The 24,198-nt window shown below is 47.2% G+C and overlaps 2 protein-coding genes across 40 annotated transcripts in view; one reads left to right on the top strand and one right to left on the bottom strand.

Annotated features, from left to right (window-relative positions):
• The window catches only part of LOC102920158 (paired immunoglobulin-like type 2 receptor alpha), a 34,120-nt gene extending 22,884 nt beyond the window's left edge, over positions 1 to 11,236 (top strand). For 2 of the 3 annotated variants that reach the window (XM_076560274.1, XM_076560272.1), the window contains exons 2-7: positions 147 to 548; positions 3,674 to 3,874; positions 7,717 to 7,747; positions 10,001 to 10,038; positions 10,166 to 10,284; positions 10,582 to 11,236. In XM_076560274.1, the coding sequence (XP_076416389.1) occupies positions 147 to 548; positions 3,674 to 3,874; positions 7,717 to 7,747; positions 10,001 to 10,038; positions 10,166 to 10,284; positions 10,582 to 10,707 (917 nt within the window). In that variant the 3' untranslated portion in view covers positions 10,708 to 11,236. The remainder of the gene's footprint in view (positions 1 to 146; positions 549 to 3,673; positions 3,875 to 7,716; positions 7,748 to 10,000; positions 10,039 to 10,165; positions 10,285 to 10,581) is intronic. The other variant, XM_076560273.1, reaches the window with a different exon arrangement.
• Positions 11,237 to 11,363: 127 nt separating this feature from the next.
• The window catches only part of Zcwpw1 (zinc finger CW-type and PWWP domain containing 1), a 33,900-nt gene continuing 21,065 nt past the window's right edge, over positions 11,364 to 24,198 (bottom strand). For 18 of the 37 annotated variants that reach the window (XM_076560249.1, XM_076560258.1, XM_076560244.1 and 15 more), the window contains 10 exons: positions 20,725 to 20,841; positions 19,994 to 20,114; positions 19,280 to 19,355; positions 18,769 to 18,873; positions 17,316 to 17,399; positions 16,736 to 16,802; positions 16,365 to 16,456; positions 15,086 to 15,146; positions 14,555 to 14,689; positions 11,364 to 11,814 (listed from right to left, as the gene is read on the bottom strand). In XM_076560249.1, coding sequence (XP_076416364.1) covers positions 11,501 to 11,814; positions 14,555 to 14,689; positions 15,086 to 15,146; positions 16,365 to 16,456; positions 16,736 to 16,802; positions 17,316 to 17,399; positions 18,769 to 18,873; positions 19,280 to 19,355; positions 19,994 to 20,114; positions 20,725 to 20,841 — 1,172 coding nt within the window. In that variant the 3' untranslated portion in view covers positions 11,364 to 11,500. The remainder of the gene's footprint in view (positions 11,815 to 14,554; positions 14,690 to 15,085; positions 15,147 to 16,364; positions 16,457 to 16,735; positions 16,803 to 17,315; positions 17,400 to 18,768; positions 18,874 to 19,279; positions 19,356 to 19,993; positions 20,115 to 20,724; positions 20,842 to 24,198) is intronic. The other 19 variants (XM_076560270.1, XM_076560267.1, XM_076560257.1 and 16 more) reach the window with 5 other exon arrangements.

Below are 24,198 nucleotides of genomic sequence, written 5' to 3'. Positions count from 1 at the left end.
GTGGGTCCAGTCCAACCCTTCCTTGTCTGTCCTGTCCTGTGTGGGACAATGGGACACAGAACTGGCCTATGGATAATGGCTCAGGAAGCTCTGAATTGTCTTTTCCATTCCCTGAAGAGACTTCAGATTCTCCCCATCCCTCCCAGGTAACTCAGCAGAATCCAACAGAGTAAATGCCTTTTGGGTCAACCAACCAGCCCGCCTCTCTGGTGTCCAGGGCGGCTCCATCGAGATCCCCTTCTCCTTCTACTTCCCCTGGGAGTTGGCAGAGGATCCACAGATGAGGATTATCTGGAGATGGGAGCAATTCCATGGGAAATTTATCTACAACTCCACGCCACCTTTTATACATAAACATTTCAAGAACCGGCTCATCCTGAACTGGACACAGCCTCAGACATCCGGAGTACTCAGAATCCAGAACTTGAAGAAGAAGGACCAGACAGTGTTCTTCTGCCGAGTTCATCTGAACACAAAAGAAGGAATGAAGGAGTTTCAGTCGATTCCTGGAACCAACCTCACCATCACCCATGGAGAGCACATCCCAGGTGGTCCTGACTTCCTTGTACCATAGATGTCATTAGAGATCCTACACTTCTGGTCCTTCCCACAGACTCCTCTCGTGTGTTCTGTCCCCTCCCCAGAGCTCTGACAACTCCACCTTTCCTCTTCCCCACAACCATCCCCAAGCCTTAGCTGCTCTCTCTGAGCTGCCCCTCATTGCCCTCAGATCCACCCCACCCCCAGTCAGCTCTTCCCAGATGGCCCAGTCTCCTGCTCCTTTCTCCAAACTGACTACCGCCCTGCCCATCCCACCCTCATTGACACAAATCCACGTGGATCTGGCCTCTCCAGGACGGAGCAGCCTTCACCTGGTCCTGTGTCAGGGTCTCCATTAGATCTAGACTTTACACCATATCTCGTGCCTTCCACAGTAGGTGCCTTCTGGTGCCGTGAACCCCTCCTCCTCTGGGTCCCCCCACTTCACCAGTCTCTGGACACATCCCTCACCTCTCCCTGCCCCAGTTTCTTTTTTCCCTCCCTCATTTCCCTCTTCCCCTCCTTCCTCCCCATCCCCCACCTTCCCACACAGAACTTCATGTTCTCACCATGATCAGGTTCTCTGGTCACTTCTCCTCCTCCATGGCAGCTGTAACTGCGTCTTCCACACAGAGTGCACACAGGCCCAGCCTAGTCACTGAGTGGACATTACCCCAGCCACCTGTCACCACTGTTGGGCACTCTCATGGTCATTATACAGAGAGAGACATGGAGACATGAAGAATGTAAGCCCTGTCCAAAGTATGCTGGTGAGGAACAGGCCCTGTAAAGGACACTTTACCTCCAAACATCTCTCAACCAGTAGACACGTGGCCTCTGCTTGAGTTCACACTATTGCTTACCTCTCTTCTGTCTTGATTTTGTGGAATGTGTACATATGGTGTAAACATGTGTGTGTGTGTGTGTGTGTGTGTGTGTGTGTGTGTGTGTGTGTGTGTGTGTGTTTGCATGGGTTCACGTGTATGTTGGGGGGGGAGTGTTTCATTTTTGTGTTTGGGAAGGCCACAGTGGATGGTCATTGGGAGTCCTCCTGTAAGACCCACCTTATTCCCTTGAGGCAGGGTCTCTCACTGAACCTGGAGCTCACTGTTTGGGGCTGGACTGATGGGCTGTCTCCATCTCCACAGTGTTGTGGTTACAGGTGCTCACGTGGTCTGTCTTACAAATAAGTTGAATGACATCTGAGGAAGGAATGCCCAAGGTTAACCTCTGACACACACACAAACACACACACAGATACACAAACACATACACACATTCATGTACCACTGCTGAAAATAAATTATAAAATAGTCAAATAATAATAAATTCATTAATTATATCACCAATTCTCAGCAGTGCAGGTGATAAGTGGGTTTGTCCCTTCCAGGTTAGACCCACCCGCCTCCCCCTGGCAAACCAGTCCTCATCTTAACCCCTGTGTTGGTTCAGGATAAACACCACAGGCAGAGCTGACAGGCACCTTACATCTGCATTTCCTGTGTCTCCTACACGTTTCCCTAAATGGCTCCTGTTCTTCCAGCCTCCTCCCTCTTCCTCCTTTCCTAATGTCTTCAGCCTTGGAGATAATCTGTTAGGTGCTTGTAGAACAATCAATTTAAGGCAGTCATGCCTTCCTCTGCTTCAGGAAGACACACCATGTTTTTTTTCTTGTCTCCAGGGCCACGTGCACACTAGACAAGGGCTCTGTCATTGACTTACACCTCACCTCCACTGCTAGTTCTTCATCAGTATTTTTTATCATCATTTTTAAAATTAATTCATTAACTGAATATTCTTGCCTGTTGTTTTTTAAATTATTAAATTAACGATAAAAAGACATTTTTCTTTTTTTTCCATTTGTTTAAGACAGAGTCTCATGTGGCCATGCTGGCCTCAAATTGCTATATTACCTACGATGGCCTTGAACTCTTTCCCAAGAGCTGCGACCAAAATGGCGTTTCACCACTCCTGTGTCCCCTGCTTGAGATGGACTCAGGGCCTCGTGCACCCTAGGCAAGCACTCCACCACTGAGCTGCATCCACAACCCTCAAAAGAAATGTTTCAAAAAAAAAAGAAAAAAAGAAAGAAAGAAATGTTTCATTCGAGGAAAATATCCTCATTTAGGGCAAAGATATCGCACCTGGAGAAATATTTGCAACAAGTATCGAAAAGAATCCTGTGGTTGGCTTATTAATTCTCTTTCCATAATTTCATTTTTATAGCCAAATTCAATAGTACTCTTCTTTGCACGTTTTTTCTTTCATGTCTAAGCAAAGAGACCCTTAGTGATAGATCTCTCTCTGTGTCTCTCTTTCCCTCCCTCTAGCTCTCTGTCTCTCTCCCTCTCTTCCTATGTTTCCTTTGATGGGTCGTTCGCTGGGCTAAACTCACAAAGTGGGCTAGGACAGCTGGCAGTGAGCCACAGGGATCTGCCTATTTTCCCCTTGAAGTACTGGGATTACAAGTGCATGGCAACACACACAGGTCTCTGGGGATGCTGGGAAGAGGAAGTGTTGGATCAGGAGTCCTCAGGCAGATGCAGAGGACACAAGATGAGACTGCCCTACTGAGAAAAGGTACCAAGTTAAATATAGATAAAAATTATGGGTTAATTTAAGAGCCAGTTAGTAATAAGCCAGAGCTATCAGCAGAGCATTTATATATAGTTATATTAATATTATATATATATATTATATAAGTCTCTGGGTGGTAATTTGGGAAGCAGCTGCCAGGTATTTAGGAGTTGTTGAAGGGAGAGAAACTTCCACTTACACAAACCAAAGGCCCAGGCTGCTCTTCACAGGAAGTGCCCAAACCCTATGAGAGCATCATGGCTGCAGGGTACAGTCACTGCTATTGGGGGAAATGGAGTTGGCACTGCAGGAGACAGATTGCAGCATCCTGGACAGAAATCATCCCACAGCAGGGTCCCTATGGGGGTTCAACAGAGGACTTGAAACTAGAACAGAGCCCATGACTTGGGATGCAGGGGCCAGCAGGTGTCCTAGTTCGAGTATCTATTGCTATAAAAAAAAAAAAAAACTCCATGACCAAAGAACTTAGGGAGGAAAAGGTTTATTTGGCTTACACTTCCCAATCACGTTCAATGCTGACTTCGTCTCCTCCCAGCCCCCAGGACCACCTCTCCAAGCCCCACCATGGCAACTTCTGCACTCACCAGAACTGCACTCACAGCCACAGAAGGGAAGAAGAGTGGGAAGAATCAGAACCTGGGACTGGGAACCAGAGTTGGGTTGGCAGTGGCTGCTGCTGTACTCCTGGCTGGGGTTGTGGGGTTGACAGTGTTCCTCGGGTGGAGGAGAAGGAAAGGTAAGTGGTCCAAGACTGCACCCCATCAGACTTCCTGAGTGTTTACACAGAACAGTCCACACCAGAGTCCTGGAAGGGGATTGACACCAGCCCAGATGTGAGGGTCAGGGCATGGCTGAGTCAGGAAAGAGCTTGAGTCCTGGACGTTGTCCTTTAACACACCCACACCATGGTGTGTACACACTCACACACATGGTGCATAAAAACATCTAATACAATTAAAAAATGAAAACACTGACAGCCAGTGGTGATCCACACCTCAGTAAGTGCACCTGGGAGGTGGAGGCAGGAGGATCTTGAGTTCAAGACTAACCTGGATTATATGAGAATTAATCTCAACCCTCCTCCTTCCACAAAATAGAAAAGGGCTGGTAGTCATGAAGAGGACACTCTTTGGCCTTCTAGGAAAGGTAAACCATTTCAGGAACTCTTGAGCAGTGTGGTGCTGGTGGGGGAGGCAGGAAATGACCAGAGGGAACCTGGTAAATCAGGTCCCCAAGTCTCTGATACCAGAGGAAAAATGCAGTGGCCACCACAGTGCCCTGGTGTAATGACATCAGTGTGTGTGAAAATCTCAGATGGGGATTCAAGAGGGTCACTGAGACAGATTACCAGGGAGGAAGACGTTTACTGAGAATTATTGATGCGATGGACAGGCAGAAAGGTAGATATCAACATGGCAGGGCACTCCTAAGGAGATTTCAGGCTCCACCCACATGGCAGGAGCTCTAAGAGAGAAGGGGATTCTTTTTATGTCCTTCTGAGGATAGGGGTGGTTTCACTGCACAAGCTGAACCAGGAAAGAGGCAGGAGAGGGAACAGGATGTGTGGTCACTAATACCATCATTGACTAAAATCACTGCCCAGGTAAGAACCCCTGGACCTGGATGGAAGCAGGTCAGCTGGAGAGAACAGTGTCTGGACAGCAGTGTCTCTGTGAGAGGTGAAGGGCGGTGCTGTGCCCTGAGCAGCAGCTGGATTCTGACATCACAGTCTTAGGGTGCAGAGGACAGACTGGAGGGGAACAGGCTGTGTCACTTTGCCACAGTGGAGCTGCACATGGGGATGAATGGCTAGAACCAGGAAAATGTCCAGGCAAAAGCTTTCAGACTTTGTGATTAGCCTGGTGTGGTAGTGCATGTCTGTAACTCCAGTGTGTGGAAGGGGCAGGCAGGAGGATCAGTAGTTCAGAGTCATCCTTGGGTGTGGAAGACCTCAAACAAACACTCAGTGATTAGATGGATGGCACAGGGAACAGGAAACAGGAACAAGTCTAAGTGTGTTGAGAAACACTCTGGTGAAACAACCAAGCCATATAGGAACTGAGAAAGGAAGTCTGTTTGAGAGTGTGTAATGGCGGTTACTTTTCCACTGCAGTGATAAAACATCGTGATCAAAAGTAACTTGTGGAAGGAAGAACTGGATTTGGCTTGTGGTCCAGAAGGAAGGTTAATAGTGGAGGGGCAGCTGAAGCAGGACACTGAGAAGTCACATCTGCAACACATGCAGAAAAAAACCAGGGAGAAGGTTGGAAGTGGTGGTGGGGGCAATGCATTCTCAACACGCACCTCCAGTGACACATAACTCTTCCAGAAGGCTGCACCTCCTAAATGGTTCGCAACCTCCCAAATACAACCAAGATTTCAAATAGATGAGCCTGTTATGAAGACTTTTCATTCAAATCTAACCCTAACCTAACTCAAACAATTAAACAATGAAAACAATTTAATTGTTTGGGTTAGTTAGGAGTGGGCTAACCAGCTGAGTTGGGGATCTATTAGACGTGCCTGTGTGGATCTCACAGAGCTGTCAAAAACAAACAAAAAAAGTGTATTTATAAGTCAAAAAGAAAACAGAGAGAGATGGTTCAGGAGTTAAGAGCACTTGCTGCCCTGGCAGAGGACCCCAGTTCAGTTCCCAGCACCCATATGGAGCAGCTCACAACCTCCTGTAAGTCTAGCTTCAGGCACCAGGGCTCTCTCTGGCCTCCTTGGACATATGGGAACAGGATGGCATACACAATCATGTACACATATATATATACACACAAATGAAAATAAATCTCTAAAACTAAAATTATAATCTAAAAACACATAGGGAAGGCCGGGCAGAAGTGGCACATGCCTTTAATCCAGGAACACAGGAGGCAGAGCCAGGTGGATCTCTGTGAGTTCGAGGCCAGCCTGGACTACAGAGCAAGCTCCAGGACACACAAAAAAGAAAAAAAAAACTACACAGAGAAACTCTGTCTCGGGGGGGGGGGGGGAGTGAAAAAGTCTAAACTAAGGCACCAAATGACTTGTTCTCCAAAACACAGTGGCTGACATTGTTGAAAGAAAGAGGAAGCGGGTGAGTAGGAATCATCTCATTCTTTTTTTTTTTTTTTTGGTTTTTCGAGACAGGGTTTCTCTGTGTAGCTTTGCGCCTTTCCTGGGACTCACTTGGTAGCCCAGGCTGGCCTCGAACTCACAGAGATCCGCCTGGCTCTGCCTCCCGAGTGCTGGGATTAAAGGCGTGCGCCACCACCGCCCGGCGGAATCATCTCATTCTTAAAATAGAAAAATTAGTTCAGATGTCTGTATTAGGAGGCTGGAGAGATGGATCATTTGTTAAGAGCACTGGCTGCTCTTGCAGAGGACCAGTGTTTGATTCCAGCACCCAGACAATGGCTCACAATAACCTGTAACTGCTGTTCCAGGGGATCTGATGCCCTCTTCTGACTGCCACAGGGACCAGACACATGTGTGGCAAACAGAAATACCAGCAGGCAAACAGTCATACAATAAAAATGAATTAAGGATTTTTTTAAAAAGCTGTCTGTACTACAAAAATAATCAGTAAATTCAATGTAATTCTTATCTAAAGTACAATGGGAGTTTTGAAAAATAATTCATCTTCCCAAATTCATGTATATTCTTGAAAACAAAATGAAATGAAATAACAAAAATAGCCAATAATGGAGCACTTACCCTGCCTGATCCCACAGTTTATCCAAGTTGCAACAGGAGGCTGGAGGGATGGCCCCGCAGTTAAGAGCACTGGCTGCTCTGGCAGAGAACCTGAGTTCTGCTCCAGCACCCACATCAGGCAGTTTACAACCGCCTGTAACTCCGGCTGCAGGCAAATTATCGGAAGCCCTCTCCTGAATCCCACAGGCCTCTGCTCTCATGGCATCCACACCAAAAGAGGTGCAGATAATTTTAAAATTCTTAAAGCAAAACAAAACAAAACAACATCAACTAAAAACTTTTAAGGCTACAGTAGCTAAATAAATTAAATAAATAAATGAACAATAGATTTTTTTTTTAAGCTACAGTAGCCCTCAGAGGGTAAAAGGAGTCAGGGTGGAAGCCTGGGAGCCACATGGTGAAAAAAATCAACTCCTGCAAGTTGTCCTCTGACATCTATAAAAACTGTGGCACACTCCCGACCATATAATAAATAAGTGACAATTTAAAAAAACTATAGTCATTAAAACAGCATAGTATGGACCAAGACAAATAGATCAGTAGAGTGAAATATAATCCAGAAAGAGACGGTCTCTAAAAGCACAAAAAGGAAGGCTGGTGAATGCAGAGTAGATGAGGCAGGTGTGGAGTGAGGGAACTCAAGGTTGGTGAAGGAAGCAGAGGAGACAGGGGTGGACATGGACCTAGCAGAGATCTGGGGAGGTTGCTGTGTAGGACACAGCCCAGCAGAGGGAGCTCAGGCTCCTCTCTGACTGCCTGGGGCAGGTTCTCTGCTCCCCTGTCCTCTGAAGGTGGTCTGCACACAGAGGACAGCTGAGAGGGATGATGGAGGATCAGCACTGATGTCACACTGACACTGTTTCTTCCCCACAGGACAGAGGACTAAAGCCGAAACCCCAGCCAGGTGAGCGCCATCCGGGTCCTCTGCAAGAGCAGCCAGCACTCTTAACCACTGAGCCATCTCTCCAGCCCCTTCAAATAACATAAAAAAAGGAGAACCACACACAGGGCTCTTCACATCTCCCTAACCACTGACTCATTCTGTCTCCTCCCTCCTTGTCCTCTATGACCTCAGGCTCCTCAGGCACCAGATTCACACACTGACAAGGAGTTCAGGGTCTCAGGAGTCTCCTTCCCAGAACAACACCCACTTTAGGCCTCAGACTTCCTCCCTCTCTCCTTCCATTTCCTGGGCTGCCCTCTCTGTCTCTGTTTCCTCTCAGCCTTGAACATCCGCCTGGATTCAACAGCTCTCCCATCCTTCCCTTTCTTCTCTCTGTCTTTCTCTATGGTCAGTGAGCCCCTCTGTCCCAGAATCCTTTGTTCCAGATCTTCCATATCTCTTACCCTTTTCTCTTCACCTCCAAACCTCTCCACCCTTCTCTCCTGCCTCTTCTTTTCCTACTGTACATGGCCTGCTCTGAACCTTCCTCTTCCAAGCCCTTTTCTCTGAGAAAGGGTCTCAATTAGTTCAGGCTGGCTTCTAACTCACTCTGTAGCCAAGGATGACCTTGAACTTCTGATCTTTTGCCTCCACTTCCCAACTGTTGGAAGGACAGGCATCGAACCACACCCGGTTTATGAGGTGCTGGGATGGAACCCACAGCCTTGTGCAGATAACTCAAGCATCCACTAGCCACACTGCATCCCAGCTTCCTCCATCTCTGCTCTCTCTGTGGCTTCTTTGGCCAGATGCCCTTCCTCCAGTCCCATCTCAGGTCCTTTCTTATCAAACCCAGCCAGAGCACCTACCAGGAGATCTGAAACTTTCTTGTCTTCTAGTTTCCAGGGTAGTGAGAGAGGATAGACTCGGTTCTTCCTATTTCTAGTCTCTTTTCCCGCCCAGGGCAAGCCGATTCCTAGAATGACTCGCCTTCAGCTAGTGCTGAGACGCCTCAGCCATGCCACCTTCCCAATGGTCTTTCATTCTCTTCCAGAGAAAGTCTAATTCTGAGGGCCGAACACCATGATGTCATCTTGAGTCACTGAGGATGGCAGAGACCATTCAGAATGAACCAGTTCCTGGTGTGCGTGTGCGTGTGCGTGTGCGTGTGCGTGTGCGTGTGTTCTCAAGTGCCATCCACTCTTTTAAATAATTATGTTTATTGGATTTTGTATGTTTGCGTGCATGTGTATCCATGTGTGTGAGTAGGACTTGACATGGCCCACATGTGGCGATCACAGGACAACTTCTGAGAGCTTTCTCTTTTCTTCCACCTTGTAGATCCTTGGGATGAAACTCAAGTTGTCAGTCTTCATGGTCTGGCCTTACCCACGAAGTCATTTCACCTTGGGTTTTGGATCTTTGTTATTGCTGTTGTTATTGTTTGGTGTGTTTTGTTTGGTTTAGTTCAGACAGGGTCTCCTTCTGGTCTGGAACTCACCAGTTGGACCAGGTTGGTTGGCCAGTGAACATCAGGAGTCCCCTGTCTCCACCTCCTGAGCACTGAGATTACAAGCATGCACCACCATGCCCAGTTCTGTGTGTGTTGTTACTGTTCCTGTGTGTGCATGTGCAGGTGCACATCCACATGTGTCCATGTGTGTAGAAGCCAGAGATCAATGGTGTGTCTTCCTTAGTAGCTCTCTGTTCTCTTTTGTGTTCCTGCATGTATGTTGTCTCTGTGTGCACTTGTGCATGTGTGTAGAGGCCAGAGGTCTACGTAGTGACTCACCTCAGTTTCTCCAACCTTTATTCAATATTTATTTTGAGGTAGGGTCTCTCACTAACCTGAGTTCATCAGTGGGACCAGGCTGCTTCAGGGATCCTGCTCTCTCCATCCCCACTCTCCAGGCACATCATGTCCAGCTTTTTTCACATGGGTCCTTAGGGATCTAAATCTGGGTCTTCGTGTTTGTGAAGTGGGCACTTTGCCAGCTGAACTGTCTCTCCAGCCCTCCACTTTATCTTTTGAGACAGGGTCTATCCCTGAATCTAGAGCTCTTCTGTTAGTCCAGGCCAGTGAACTCCAGGGATGTATCTGCCTGTCTCGGCTTCTCCAGCATCCAGCATTCTGTGGGTCCTGGGTCTGCAATCAGGACTTCCTGTTTATGTGACACTTACTTACCTAACTGAGCCATCTCTGCAGCCCAGCACCTGATGTCTTAACCCTTTCCTGTCCAGATTCTGATATGTTGTACATTTGTTCCTGTGCAGGGACCTCATTGAAAACACTGAGAATGTTGAACCTGAAGGTAAATTCTGTCAGCTTCCTGTTTCCCCACCTCGCTGCCGTCTTCTCCCAAGACCCCACACTTACATGAGCATCCCTCTGTATTTTCTCCCTTCCCTCCTTCACCCTGTCCCTCCCATGTAACCAAGGTCCTCACCTCACTGTTGGAACTCCCAGCCATCTGTCTCCCTTCCTGTCACAGCTTGACCTCAGCACTCTGTGTTCCTTTTCTCTAGGACAATATATGGACCCCAAAGAGAACCCCAAGGTAAGCCACTCAGACTCAGGCCTGAGGGAAGTTAAAGGGATGTTGAAGAAGGAGGCAGAAGGGTGGAGGCTGCAGGTGTGACAGGACACTCAGGCTGCAGCTGCTGCAGGTGTGGGCAGGACACTCAGGCTGCAGCTGCTGCAGGTGTGGCAGGACACTCAGGCTGCAGCTGCTGCAGGTGTGGGCAGGACACTCAGGCTGCAGCTGCTGCAGGTGTGGGCAGGACACTCAGGCTGCAGCTGCTGCTTTATGGTGGCCACAGCTGCACTGCTGCCATCCAACCTCTTGTCCCCGCAGGATAACAACATCGTGTACGCTTCCATTGCCCTCTCAAGCCCAGCCTCCCCAGGAACACCACCCTGCCAGCCCGTCCATGGGAACCCCCAGGAAGAGACTGTGTACTCCATCGTAAAGACCAAATGAGTGGGTCTGGGTGACGATCTCAGAGTCACCTGTGTTTCTAGTGAGAAGACTCCCAGCTTCCACTGATACCCACAGCCAGAGACAAAATCTCATGGGTCACTGATACCCATGGCCAGAGACAGAAATCCATACGTCAGGACGTTTGAGCTCAGAGAAAATCAGAAACTCCGAGTTCCCTTTTTTAACTTTCTAGATCTTCCTACAAAAATAAAACAATCCACAGAATTTGCCTAAATGAATCTAATTAAGAGTCACTCGTGTGACCCTTAACTTCTGGCCCTCTAATATCCCCTCCTCTATCACTTTTTTCTAGCGGCCCAAGGCAGGGGATCCCCAAATGCTGGCAGCCTGTCTACAAGATGTACACCCACATCTGGGAGGGTAATAACCAGTACACTCTGTGACTGGTTCCCATGGACCACCACACTGGACATCAGCAACAACCCTAGATAGATGGTGTGAGACAGGGAACTAAACACCAGATGGTCACAATGCTTTCCTAAGGCCATGTCACCCCCAGGAAGTAGGGGAGTCAAGACCACAGAGATGCTTTTCTGAAGGTTCCCCAGGCCTGGGTCCTGCTGCTTTCCCCAGCCTCCTATACCTTCCAGAGAAAGCAGTTTGCCATAGCGACATGAAAGGAAGCACAGCCTAAGCAGTGGACCCAGAGACCTGCTTTATTACCCATGAAGCACAGCTCTGACCTGAAACATGGAGCAGGTCACCAACCCCGACATTCAACATCTGCTCAGGATCACTGAGAGGCAGTCAGCAGTAGAAGGTCCAGAGCACACTACTCCTCAAAGAGGCCCGCCAGGAACTCTTCTGAGCCATCCCTCTGCTGCGACTCCCCTCTCTCCTCTGCCTCTCCAATGTCTTCCATGAGTTGTTCCAAGTCCAGGTCACTGGAACCATCATCTTCAGGGGGGAAACTTGCTGCCTCCTGTGTCAGGGGCTCCTGAGGCCCAGGACCTTCCTTTCCCAATGGACAAGCCCCGTGTGGAGCTGGTGGAGCAGGGCACTTTGAATCAGTTTTAATTGCTTTCTCCTTGGGTAATTCGGTAGCTGAGGCCTTGCTTTCAGGAGTCTTAAATTTTTTTTTAGGGCCTAAAGAAAACAAAGGACAAAGTTGAAAGTCCCTTTAAGTCAACCTATCCTGATGTTTTACAAGCCAGATCTGGATTCTTGTGTTTAAAGCATCTGGAAGGATAGTCTTCATCAGAATTCAGAACATGGGCTTTCAGGTCACATTTGGACTCCAGCCTTGTGTTAGCTGTGTAGTCAACATGGGTCTTGAACAAATCTGAACACTTCTGAGCGCCCTACTTACTACAGTTGTATCTGAAATGTCAAGGAGCTGGAAAGACGGCTCAGCAGTTAACAGAACATGCTGTTCTTGTAGAAGACTGTGTTTCAATTCCCAATGCTCACATGGTGGCTCATAACCACCTGTAACTCCAGTTCCAGAGGATATGACACCCTCTTCTGGCCTCTGTGAGCACCAAGTATGCATTTATATGCAAGCAAAACACACATACATATAAAAATTTTAAATATATATTAATTTTTAATATATATTAAAATTTAAATATATATATATTAAAAATAAATAAATAAAATGTCAAAAATCTAAAGCCCAGCCGGGCGGTGGTGGCACACGCCTTTAATCCCAGCACTCGGGAAGCAGAGGCAGGTGGATCTCTGTGAGTTCGAGGCCAGCCTGGGCTACCAAGTGAGTCCCAGGAAAAGCGCAAAGCTACACAGAGAAACCCTGTCTCGAAAAACCAAAAAAAAAAAATCTAAAGCCCATTCCATGAGATGGAACCCACACCTGGCACTATTAAAGGGTCCAAGAACCTGCATGTGACAATCCTTGGCCCTCAGGGAAAATCCACTCCCATCCTCTACTTAATGGACATAGAATTAAAGTGACTCTAACAACTTCACTGCTGTCCCCACAGATCTGTGTGTCTCTCAACCTTGTCAGAGCTGCTTCTCCTTGCAGCAGGTGACAATTAACAGAGCCACTCAACTGGCCAACGTCCTGAGAATGAGAGACTGTGGTATCTCAGTCCTCATGGGGACACACTAACATCCCTCTACCCACGGCTCAAGGATCTTTGAAAAAGAGGGGAGTCAAGGCAAAAGGCTGTGTAAGAGCCAGAGGTAGAGGAAACAGTATTTCTGAACATAAGAGGTCAGTTGCACATATGAACTCACAGGGATTGTGACAGCAGGTATAAGATCTACACAAGCTTAAACCAGATAAAATTCAGTATAGAAAGGACATGAAATCTCACTACAGGATGAGATGCTACTGGCATTTTTTAAGAAAGATTTAATTTTATTTTGTGTATATGGTTGTTTTCCCTGCATGTATATGCATCACATACAGGAAGTGCCCAGGGGGTTCTAAAGAGGGTGTTGGATCCCCAGGAACTAAAGTTGTGAGCTGTGGTGTGTGTGCCAGAAACTGAACCTGGGTCCTCTGGAAGAGCAGCCAGTGCTTGATTTAGCTTGATCACTGATGGGAGAGGGAACGTTAGTTTTCTTTAATCTGACTAACCCCTGGTACGGCAACTACACTCCAGGCCAGGCCCCACTCCAAGACGAGCTGGACAAACTGGTGAGGGGAAGAAGAAAACCCAAGCTTGTGTGATTAGGGAGAGGAGTGTGAAGAGCATAGATATAGGAGAAGCTGAGGGGTGAACATGACCAAAATGCACTGTAAGAAATTCCCAAGCTGGGCAGCGGTAACACATGCCCTCTATTCCCAGCACTCAGGATGCAGAGGCAGGTGGATCTCTGTGAGTTCAAGGCCAGCCTGGTCTACAAGAGTGAGTTCCAGGATAGGTAGGGCTACACAGAGAAACGCTATCTTAAATCTCACCCCATCCCCACCCCCAAAAAAGAAAGAGAAAAAGTTCTCAAAAGATTATATTTTAAAAAACCAGAAGCTGAGCATGGTGGTGTACACCTTTAATTCCAGCACTCTGGAGGCAAAGGCAGGTATATCTCAGTGAATTCAAGGGCAGCCTGGTCTATATAGTGAGTTCCCCGTCAGCTAGGACTACATAGTGAGACCTTGTCTCAATAACAAAACAAGTCAGTGAGATGGTTCAGTGGGGGAAGCCACATGGTAGAAGGAGAGAACTGACTCCCAAATGTTGCCTTCTGACCTCTACATCTGCACCATGGCATGCAAACATGCACACACAAACAAAACATTTAAGTGTAAAATGCCAACTATCTAGTAATGGAACCACTGAAAGACTTAGAGAGAACATCATGGAAGCATCAAGCATCCACATAGCCAGCCCACATCAATAAATGCTCTTTACCATTGGATTATCATTAGATTTAATCAAATCAGTAACAACTAAGTTTGTTGTTTATTTAGTTATTTTGAAACAGAGTCTCACTATGTAGCTCTGTCTGGCCTAGACTGTATAGACCAGGCTGGCCTGAAACTCAGAGAGCTGCCTGCCTCTGCCTCTTGGGTGCTGGGATTAAAGGCCTTACATACTATAACTGGCCACAATTAAGTTTATAAAGCATGTTCTAGGTTCAATCTGAGACATGGTCTTTCATTCAGAATTTCATTTATTCTCCTTCTCCTGTTCCTATCCTTTTTTTTTTTTTTTTGATGTTTTTGAAAAAGGGTCCCACTATGTAGCCCATGCTAGCCTAGAACTTATATACAACACAGGCCAGCCTCAACTTCATAATCCTCCTACTGCAGCACAAAAGCATGAAGAGTTATAGAACTGTTCAGAAATGACCCAGGGAGAGGAGATGCAGACAAGATCTTCATTTCCCCCCTGGCCCTCGAGTCTCTGATCCCTACCTGGATGGTCCAGGTCTAAATTCCCCTGTTCTTCTTTCCCTCCCATAATGGGTCCAGGAGGGACTGCAGACTCACTGCCCAGAGACTTCTTCACAGTCTTTTCTTTTGAAGTCCCGGCTGGTCCTCCTGATGGGCCTGTAAAGCCCCAGCCGCCAAGCATGAAGAAAATGTGTTTTGTTTCTGCCTCGTCCCACATCTCCTCCTCATTCTCAGTCTAGCAGGTTCCCTCAGTGGCTTCCAGCTCTAGCCATCTTGACATTGCTGACCCAGGGTCTTCTCCCCACCACGGTTCTCCTCAGAACCAGCCTTCTCCAAGAACTCAACCTTGGTGACCTAGCTGAGCCCTACACCTTTCACTAAGTCTTTGGAAACAAGAACGAGGCACTATGACTTCCTCCCTGGCATCGGCCCAGCCTGTACTCTCAGGTCCTGGAAATGAGATTCAGCCCAGCACAGCTATTGGAAAACACTTACTCTCTGCCTCTGCCCTCCTACCTGTGGGACTTGCCCCTTTCCAGCTGTCTTCCTTACCTCTTGACTTGGTTTTTTTGGTCTGTATTTTAGCTGGCTTGGGTCTAGGCAAAGTTGGATCCTTCAATAGGGAAAGAACAGAAAAAAGTAAAATGAATCACAAAATTCTTCCTAAAACTGAGAAGGCACCTAGTCATGTGATTCCCATGCAAACACGAGGAACTGAGTTCAATTTCCAGAACACACATAAAAAAACTGTGTGATGAGTTCAAGGCCAGCCTGATCTACAAAGCGAGTTCCAGGACAGCCAGGACTGTTACACAGAGAAACCCTGTCTCAAAAAACAAACTAAAAAAGCTGCACGTGATGGGGCACACTTGTAATCCAGCACCAGGGACATGAAAACAGGTGCATCCTTCGGGCTTGTCAGCCAACCTACTAAATGGACAAGTTCCAGATAGAGCTCAAAAACCAAGGTGGAAGGCACCTGAAGAATGACACTTGAGATTGACCTGTGGCCTCCATAAACATTTGCACATACATATGTGCACACCTACACACACATGCACCTGAACACATATTCTCTTTTTAGTAGAGGGGTGCTAGAGAATAATGGTGGGCTTCAGAAAGTCAAATTAGGTTTTGTTGCAGCCTGATGCAGTTTAAACCTGTAGCAGGACATAGAAAACATGTGGTCACCTTCCCATCCTGTTTAGTACCAGTCAATGCAAAGATTGAATGCATACGAAGGAAATTAAGCCAGTGTGTGTGTGGGGGGGGGTAAATTAGAGACTGTGAGATGGCTCAGTGGCTCTAAGCCTGACAACTTGAGTTCCGCTGGAGGGACCCACATGGTAGAAACAGAGAACCAACTCCCTCAAATTGTTCTCTGGCACGCATTCCCACCCCCAAGTAAATAAGTGTAATAATTTTTTTAACAAAAAAAAAAAAACCACGGTAAACTAAAAGATAAAAGAGAAAGAGAAAAATGCATGTTTCACAGTGATCCTAAGAAAAGGGGTGGCATCTTAAGTCCCCACCCAGGAGAAAGGAGTGGAAAAAGTACGAGGGGCTCCCCGAAATTACATGAAGAACCAAAGGAACACAGCACAAACTGAGACTGTGCTCACGAAGAAATCTCCTAAAGGGCTGAGAAAGTCCCACAGCAAGGAAGGAAAACTCCCCTGCCACCACCCCAGCCCTGGGAGCCTCAGGGTGAGGCCAGCCTGTCAGGGCCTGGGGCTGGATGGTTCACAGGAACCGCCACTCTATGCCAACCGCATCCCTCCAGGAATCCCAAGCAGAAATGTCACAAGAACTTTCTCTAAAGCAGCTTTACTTTCTTCTCTTCTTTCTCCTCCTTCTCCTCCTCTGAGTCCTTCTCTTTCTCCAGACAACACTCGGGGCGGCTGGGCTCACAGACCATCAAATCTAGGCGGGCGAGGGAAAGGAAGGAAGACTATGTGTCCACGATGCATCTGGTGAGGTGGAGGTAATTTCTGGAAATCCATCTTCCAACCCTGCCTGCCAAGTCCTTGGGATGGTTCCCATGTCACCACGGTCACACTCACCACACTCACATACCCTGCCTCATCCTCTCCGGGGTCACAGTCACAAGAGCGCCCACTAGAGAATCTGGAGTGGGGAGGGTGCAGGCTTGGGTCCTACAGGGAGAAGGGGCTCTCCACCCTCCCGCCACTACTTTCCTACCTTTCCCTTCCCCACTGCCGTCAGATCCATTGTATCGACTCCAGAAACCAAACAAGTTAACCCGCTCCTGGGGAACCAAGACACAACAGTGTCCCCCACCACCCTCCCAGACACAACAGTGTCCCCCACCACCCTCCCAGACACAACAGTGTCCCCCACCACCCTCCCAGACACAACAGTGTCCCCCACCACCCTCCCAGACCCAGTTTTTGCCCTGTCTTCTAGATTCTAGTACTGACAAAGTCTGTGTTCATCTTCCAAACCATTTTCACTTGAAATATCACATTAGTTTTATCTGATCCTTTAATGGAGATTAATTATAATCTCTTTTCTACTTTATTCATGATGGGACAAGTAACTAGGAAAGAGAAATTCACGTGTCATTCTTTACCCCACCCCTGCTCCTTCCAGAGGGATTTGAGGGTAAAAACTGTGTTTGGGCTGAGAGAAGACATCACCTGTCCAAGGGTAGGAAAGGAGTGGATGGCTTAGGCATCAGGAAACCCGGCCAGGCAGGGAAAACAGATCCCGGCTGTGGGGCAGCAGGGGGACCCAGCCTGTGGGCTGGGCACTCGCCCACCTGAACACTGATCTGCTCTGCCTTGTGAGCCATCCTTATGGCTGCCTCCAGTTTCTGGCCATAGTCCTTGTTCTTGCATTTTTTCTAAGATAGAAGGTTAGAGTTCATGATAGATATATCTTTAAAAATAGTCAACATAAAAACTCTCAAATAACTAATAATTCTTGAAATTATTCAATATGGGGCTAGAGAGATGGCTCAGCAGCTAAATATTGCTTTTCCAGAGGACCCAAGTTCAGTTCTCAGCATCCACATCAGGCAATTAATAACCATCTAAACTCCAGCCTCGGGGGATCTGAAGCTTTGGGCCTCTGTAGATACTTGCATGAAGTGCACATATCCACAATTAAAAATAAAATAAATATTTTTAAAAGAAAAATTAATAATAATATTATTAGAAAAGTGACCGCAACATACCACTATCTATCTATCTCTCTCTCTCCTCTCTCTCTCTCTCTCTCTCTCTCTCTCTCTCTCTCTCTCTCTCTCTCTCTCTCTCTCTCTCTCTCTCCCCACACACTGTGGCTCAGTCTGGCTGGGCACTCACTACAGCCTATTGGCCTCAAACTCACAGCAACTCTGCTACCTCAGGTTCCTGAATGCTGAATTATAGATGTGAATCACCACCCCTGACTTGGACATTATCTTAGCTACAATTGCTTAACTATCAGTTCCGGGTACTGACATGACACTCTATTCTTAATCTTCCTGGGCTCAGAAACAACACTCTCCTTCCCAATAAACCTCTGGTGCTTTAGTGCCCTCCACAGTGAATCACACAGGGATTTGAAGGAAAAGAAGACTGAAGTTCAGGGGACTCCACTTTTCAGCTTCTCACGAGTTCCTCTGAACCCAGCAGTTTAATGCTCGTAGCTCGATTGAATAGTAGGCATACAACAAACATCTTTTCTCCCAACTCCATAATTCCAAAGGTCATCACAATGGGCTTTAGCATCTCTGCTCACTTTAAGGCTAGTTAAACCCAAAATGATTATAGGGAAGAAATACGATTTAGCTAACCACATGCTTCTCCACTAGGGAAGACTGTCTCCCAGGAGACAAAGTTTGGGGACAATTATTTAGCTGTCACAACTAGAAGAGGGCAAGACATAGGATAGAGGATGCTGCAGTGCCCAGGGATGCTGCTAACACCTGCATGCAGAGGACTACGTGGACCAAGATGCCCACAGTGCTAGGACTGAGAAACCCTGAGTTAACCTGGGCCCTTACTGCTGCAACTTTCAAACTGACTCAGAACATGGTGTGGTGGTGCTTGCCTGTAATCCTGGGATTTAGGAGGTTGGAGGCAGGAGGATCAGATGTTCTAGGTCATCCTTGACTACACAGTGAGTTCCAAGCAAGCCTGGGACCCTCTCTCAAAAAACAGCAAACAAAGACACACACAAAAGTGCCCTGTTCCCTGTATCACAGCAGATCCCCAAAGTTTGCTCACCACTCTGGCTAGCTCCAGGGACAGCTCCTGGAAGTTCTTCAGCATGCTAACTGGGATCCACGCACGAGAAACTGTTTCTCCAAAATATGTCACATGGTACTTGGACTGTAACAAAAGATGGGCTTGTTTGGTTCCTGCCCTTCTCTCTGCTTTTCCCTTGTCAGAAATGGTAGAGAAAGACAGAGTGTGGGGGAGGGAGGGGATTCACAGGGAAGATGCTGGAGCTCATATATTCCCTGAGCCCTGGCTCACCTACCCAGCTCACTCCACTGTTCCTCTATGCTGACCTCAGGAATCCCAAGCAATGTGTACTGAACAAAACAAAAACGCCATGCTAGGAAGCAAATGTATCTCAATATAAGTTCATCTCTCTGTGTGTTTATCTCCCCTCCATATCTGTAACTCCAGTTAAGTGTTTGCTTCCACATGTGTCTACTGGCTACATCTATGTTTCTAACTCTAAACATGTTAGGATGGTTATGCTGCTGCTCGGCAGAACCAAGAAACTCACCGGCAGGGAATCAAGATGAGATGCAAAAAGAAAATACTCCCCCAGGTCAGGGTCAGATTCTATCATGCCTGGCCACCTGGGGAAGAGGGATGGGATGGGAGAGAAAGAGGTTATGATCAGAACACAACCTCACCATCATGCACACATGGAAAAGAGCAAGATGTTTTGTAGAAGATCCAAAAGCTATACTCCGTTAGCCACTACCAAGTGACTGGCTTGACTTCCACCAGCATCAAAGAAAGCTCAGTCATCCTAGCAAGCCTGTGGACAGAACCTCTAACCGTCACCAGAAAAGAGGCTAACCTACTCATCCTTCTCTTTACTTTGCATGTCTCTCGCATCTCAACATTTTTAAATGCCTTGAAGCAGGGCTTGGTGACATGTGCCTTACAATTCAGGCACTAGGGAAGTTTAGGCAGGATTTCAAGCTCAAGGCTAGCATTGTCTCAAAAACAAGAAATTGCTTTAGGTCCTCTTTTATTTTCCCCCACTCACTGCAGTATCATTGGACCCATTTTTCCAGAGATCCCACCTCCACCCTGAAACCTACAGTCTTCCAAAGGCTCCCAGCTCAGCCCTCTATCTTTTCCCTCACTGATGCTCTTTCTAATGAAGGTACCACATCTATGACAAATGATTGCCATATCCTTTCCTCTCCGCATGACTCTACCACTCCCAAGTTCAGGAAAGATATTCTCTGTTATGGTGCCCTACCAGGGGTAACCGTATTGCTTGGCCCAGATGATGGATCCTGGAACATAGGAGGCATAGGCCACATCGCTCTCACACCCTGTCCAGGTCTCCTCAGGAATATCACAGCGATTATAGTTCAGGTCTGCCAAAAGAGAAGGACTACAGAAACAGGAGGCTCAAAGGGTGAAACCAGGATGCAGACCACAGAGAGGGCAAAGGGAAGTGGTACAGGCTGCAGGTGGAAGAGACTAGAAACCCATAGAGGAAATGCAGCCACAGGCAAGAGGGTCCTGCTCCATCCCAGTGTGACTCTGCCCCTCTGTGGAGCAGTGTGGGGGTCGTTTCTCTAAGAGGCTTTCTCATCTGGAAAATAAGTGCGCTGGACAAGATGATCATAATCTGTCCCAAACCCCTTCAAATAGTCTAGAATGAATGCTAAGCTCACTGGGTCTTTCTCACTTGCTTTTCCCCACGTCATATATCTCTCTATATCCACAGTGCAACACCCATATTCCAGGAAGCACTGATACCATCAGGCAAGGTTGACACAGGTGGATTCACTTGGTGTACTCATAAAGGTTCCCAGGCCACCCATCCTTCCTCCCACAGAACAGGAAGATCCTCCCTTCCCAGTGCCCACAAGGACCCTCAATGCCAGCTCTATCTAAGTTGTACCTAACTGAAAGGAGACATGCTGAGAAAGAAACGGAGGAGTAATAAAAACTGGAGAAAACATTTCCATTCCTTTCTACCTGGGTTCTGATCACAAGACCAGTTATCTGGGAGAACTGAGGGATCAATGCCTCCACGAAGCTGCCTCCATTTCTCACACTTTGGAGAGGAACACTGGACCCAGATGAGACACTGGCCTGTGACAACGAGAAATGAAGATGAGACAAAAACACACTCGTCCTTCTTCAATCCAAGTAAATTCGATGTAACTTTCCCGGTGGCCCCTGAATCATATCGCAGACATACTAACTAGTCAAGTCTCTGAATTAAAATAGCCGAGTGAAAGCTCGGGGAAGACAAGTTGCTGAAGGTCAACCTAACTCAGTGACAGAGCTGACCTTAGAACTCAAGCCTTACACTGTCATCTTCTCTCTACCAGGCACAAATGATGCTTCCTGTAGTGACATCAAACAGAAAGGTTGCCTTAGACCAGCACGCACCGTTTTCCCAGGGTTTAGTTCCCAGCATCCACATGGGGCAGCTCACAAATGCCTTAACTTCCACTCCAGGGGATCTGAGGCCTCCTTCTGGCCTCCATAGGCATTTTGCTCATGTACACAAACCCCCCCTAGACACACACACACACACACACACACACACACACACACACACACACACACAATGTTAAAACTTAAAAAAAAACAAAAAACAAAAACCACTTTAATGGTTGCCTTAGTGCTGGAAGTGTAGCTCAGTGTTCTGTAGAATACTTTTTTTTAACTTTTGCAAAGCCAAAGGGTCCATCCTGTTATCACAAAGAAACAGAAAGCTTGGGGCTAGGAGGCTACTTTCCTTGGAAGCAGGAGAGCTGAGTCAGATCCTCACACTACCCATGTAAAAAACCCTGGGCATGGTGATGGGTGCTTGTAATCCTGGCACTGGGGAGACAGAGATAGGCACATTCCCTAGGGCTCACTGGCTAACTAGCCTAGCCTACTTGGTGAGTTCCAGGCCAGTGGGTCCGACTCTCTGACATCGCACTAATATACTAACCAGCACCTCTTCTGTGCACAGTATCTGTAATTGAAATTCTTACCCAAATCTCAACTGATTTATCCTTCTGTTATCAAATTACAAGCTTGTGGGGCTGAACAGCTGTCTCAATGATTAAGAGCAGAGCACATACTACCCTTTCAGAGGACCCCAGTTCAGTTCCCAGCCCACAGAGGGCATCTCACACCTGCCTGCAACTCCATCCCTAGGGAACTGTCTTAGTTAGGGTTACTATTGCTGTGTTGAAAGACCATGACCAAAGCAACATGGGGAGGAAAGGGCTTATCTGGCTTACGCTTCCACATCACAGTTTATCAACAAAGGAAAGTCATGAGAAGAACTCAAACAGGGCAGGAACCTGGAGGCAGGAGCTAATACAGAAGCCATGGAGGGGTGCTGCTTACTGGCTTGCTTCCCATGGCTTGCTTAGCCTGCTTTCTCAGAGAACCCAGGACCACCAGCTCAGGGGTGGCACCACCCACAATGAGCTGGGCCCTCCCTCATCAATCACTAATTAAGAAATGCCCTACAGGCTTGCCAATCTTATGGAGGCACTTTCTCAATTGAGTGTCCCTCCTCTCCAGTGACTCTAGCTTGTGTCAAATTGACATAAAACTAGCCAGCACAGGGATCCCACCTCCTCATCTGGCCTCAGAAAACACTGCACTCATGTGCACAAATCCACATTCAGATACACATAATTAAAAACAAAATAAATCCTTAAAAAATTACAAAGTTAGAGAGAGGAGGGACTGTATGAGCAAGAGATATTGAGACCACGATTGGAAAAAGCACAGGGACAAATAGCCAAACTAGTGGAAACGCATGAACTGTGAACCAATGGCTGAGGAGCCCCCATGGATCTGGAGCAGGCCCTCTGGATAAGTGAGACAGTTGATTAGCTTGAACTGTTTGGGAGGCCCCCAGGCAGTGGAGCCAGACCTGTCCTTGGTGCATGGGCTGGCTTTTTGGAGCCTGGGGCCTATGCTGGGACTCTTTGCTCAGCCTTGGTGTAGGGAGGAGGAGAATGGACCTGCCTCGGCTAAGTCTACCAGGCTGGGCTGACTCCCCAGGGGAGACCTTGCCTTGGAGGAGGTGGGAATGGGGGGTGGGTTGGAGGGGAGGGTTGGGGAGTGAGAGGAGGGAGGATGGAGGAATCCGTGGCTGATGTGTGAAATTAAGTTATTATAAAATAAAAATATTGGCCGGGCGTTGGTGGCGCACGCCTTTAATCCCAGCACTCGGGAGGCAGAGCCAGACGGATCTCTGTGAGTTGGAGGCCAGCCTGGGCTACCAAGTGAGTTCCAGGAAAGGCGCAAAGCTACACAGAGAAACCCTGTCTCGAAAAACAAAACAAAAAAAAAAAAATATTAAATAAAAAAAATGACAAACTTACATCCTTTAAGACCAATGTCCAGAGTTCCTCCTCCTCCACAAGACCCAGGTCTGGGTCCAACAGTACTCTCTTAACCACTTACTTTGTCCCCACACCAAGGCCATGGCTTCCTTTTATTCATCACCATTCAGACCTCCACTTATATCTGCTCAACTTTTCCACTTTGTTCTATGAAACTTCACAAGCTTGAGAAACAACTATTCACACATCCTCAAGCCTGTGTGTGTGTGTGTGTGTGTGTGTGTGTGTGTGTGTGTGTGTGTGTGTGTGTAGAGGTCAGAGGTTTATGATCAGCACCCTTCCCTATTGCACTCCATCTTATGATTTTTTTGGGTATGTGATTTGGGGGTTATGTGTGTATGTGTGTGCATGTATGTACACACATGCACATGGGCTTTTAAAGAATTATTTGTTTGGGCTGGAGAGATGGCTCAGAGGTTAAGAGCACTGGCTGCTCTTCCAAAAGTCCTAAGTTCAATTCCCAGCAACCACATGGCAGCTCACAACCATCTGTAATGAGATCTGGCACCCTCTTCTGGCATGCAGGCAGAACATTGCATACATAATAAATCTTTTTTAAAAAAGAATTGTTTATTTATTGTTTTGTGCTTGTTTGTTTGGTTTTTTGTGTTGGGTTTTTTTTGTTTTTTTGTTTTTTTTGTTTTTTTTTTTTTTTTTGAGGCAAGGTTTCACTGTCCTCAAACTCAGAGTTCTGTCTGCCTCTGCCTCTGCCTCCCAAGTGCTCAGATTAAAAGCATGTGCCACCATGCCTGGTAAGAGTTTGTTTTTATTTTTAGTTATGTGTATGTAGGAGTGTGTGAGTGGAGTGCAGTGCTCATGGAGAAAGTCATAGACATTGGATCCTCGGGAGATGGAGTTAATGTCAGTTGTGAGTCACCTGACCTGGGTGCTGTGAATTGGACTCAGGTCCTCTACAAAAGCCACTGAGACATGTCTCTAGCCCCCTTCATTTTACGTTTTAAGGCAGGATCTCTCTGAACCTGGGGCTCCCTGATTCTTCCTGCCCCTGCTCCCTGTGCACTGGGCCTAGAGGCACACATCACTGCACCTAGCTCGTTCATGTGGGTTTTAACAACAGACTCAG

Source organism: Peromyscus maniculatus, chromosome 23 (assembly GCF_049852395.1).
Source record: "Peromyscus maniculatus bairdii isolate BWxNUB_F1_BW_parent chromosome 23, HU_Pman_BW_mat_3.1, whole genome shotgun sequence".
Taxonomy (NCBI): Eukaryota; Metazoa; Chordata; class Mammalia; order Rodentia; family Cricetidae; genus Peromyscus; species Peromyscus maniculatus.
This window is presented reverse-complemented; position numbering and strand designations above follow the sequence as displayed.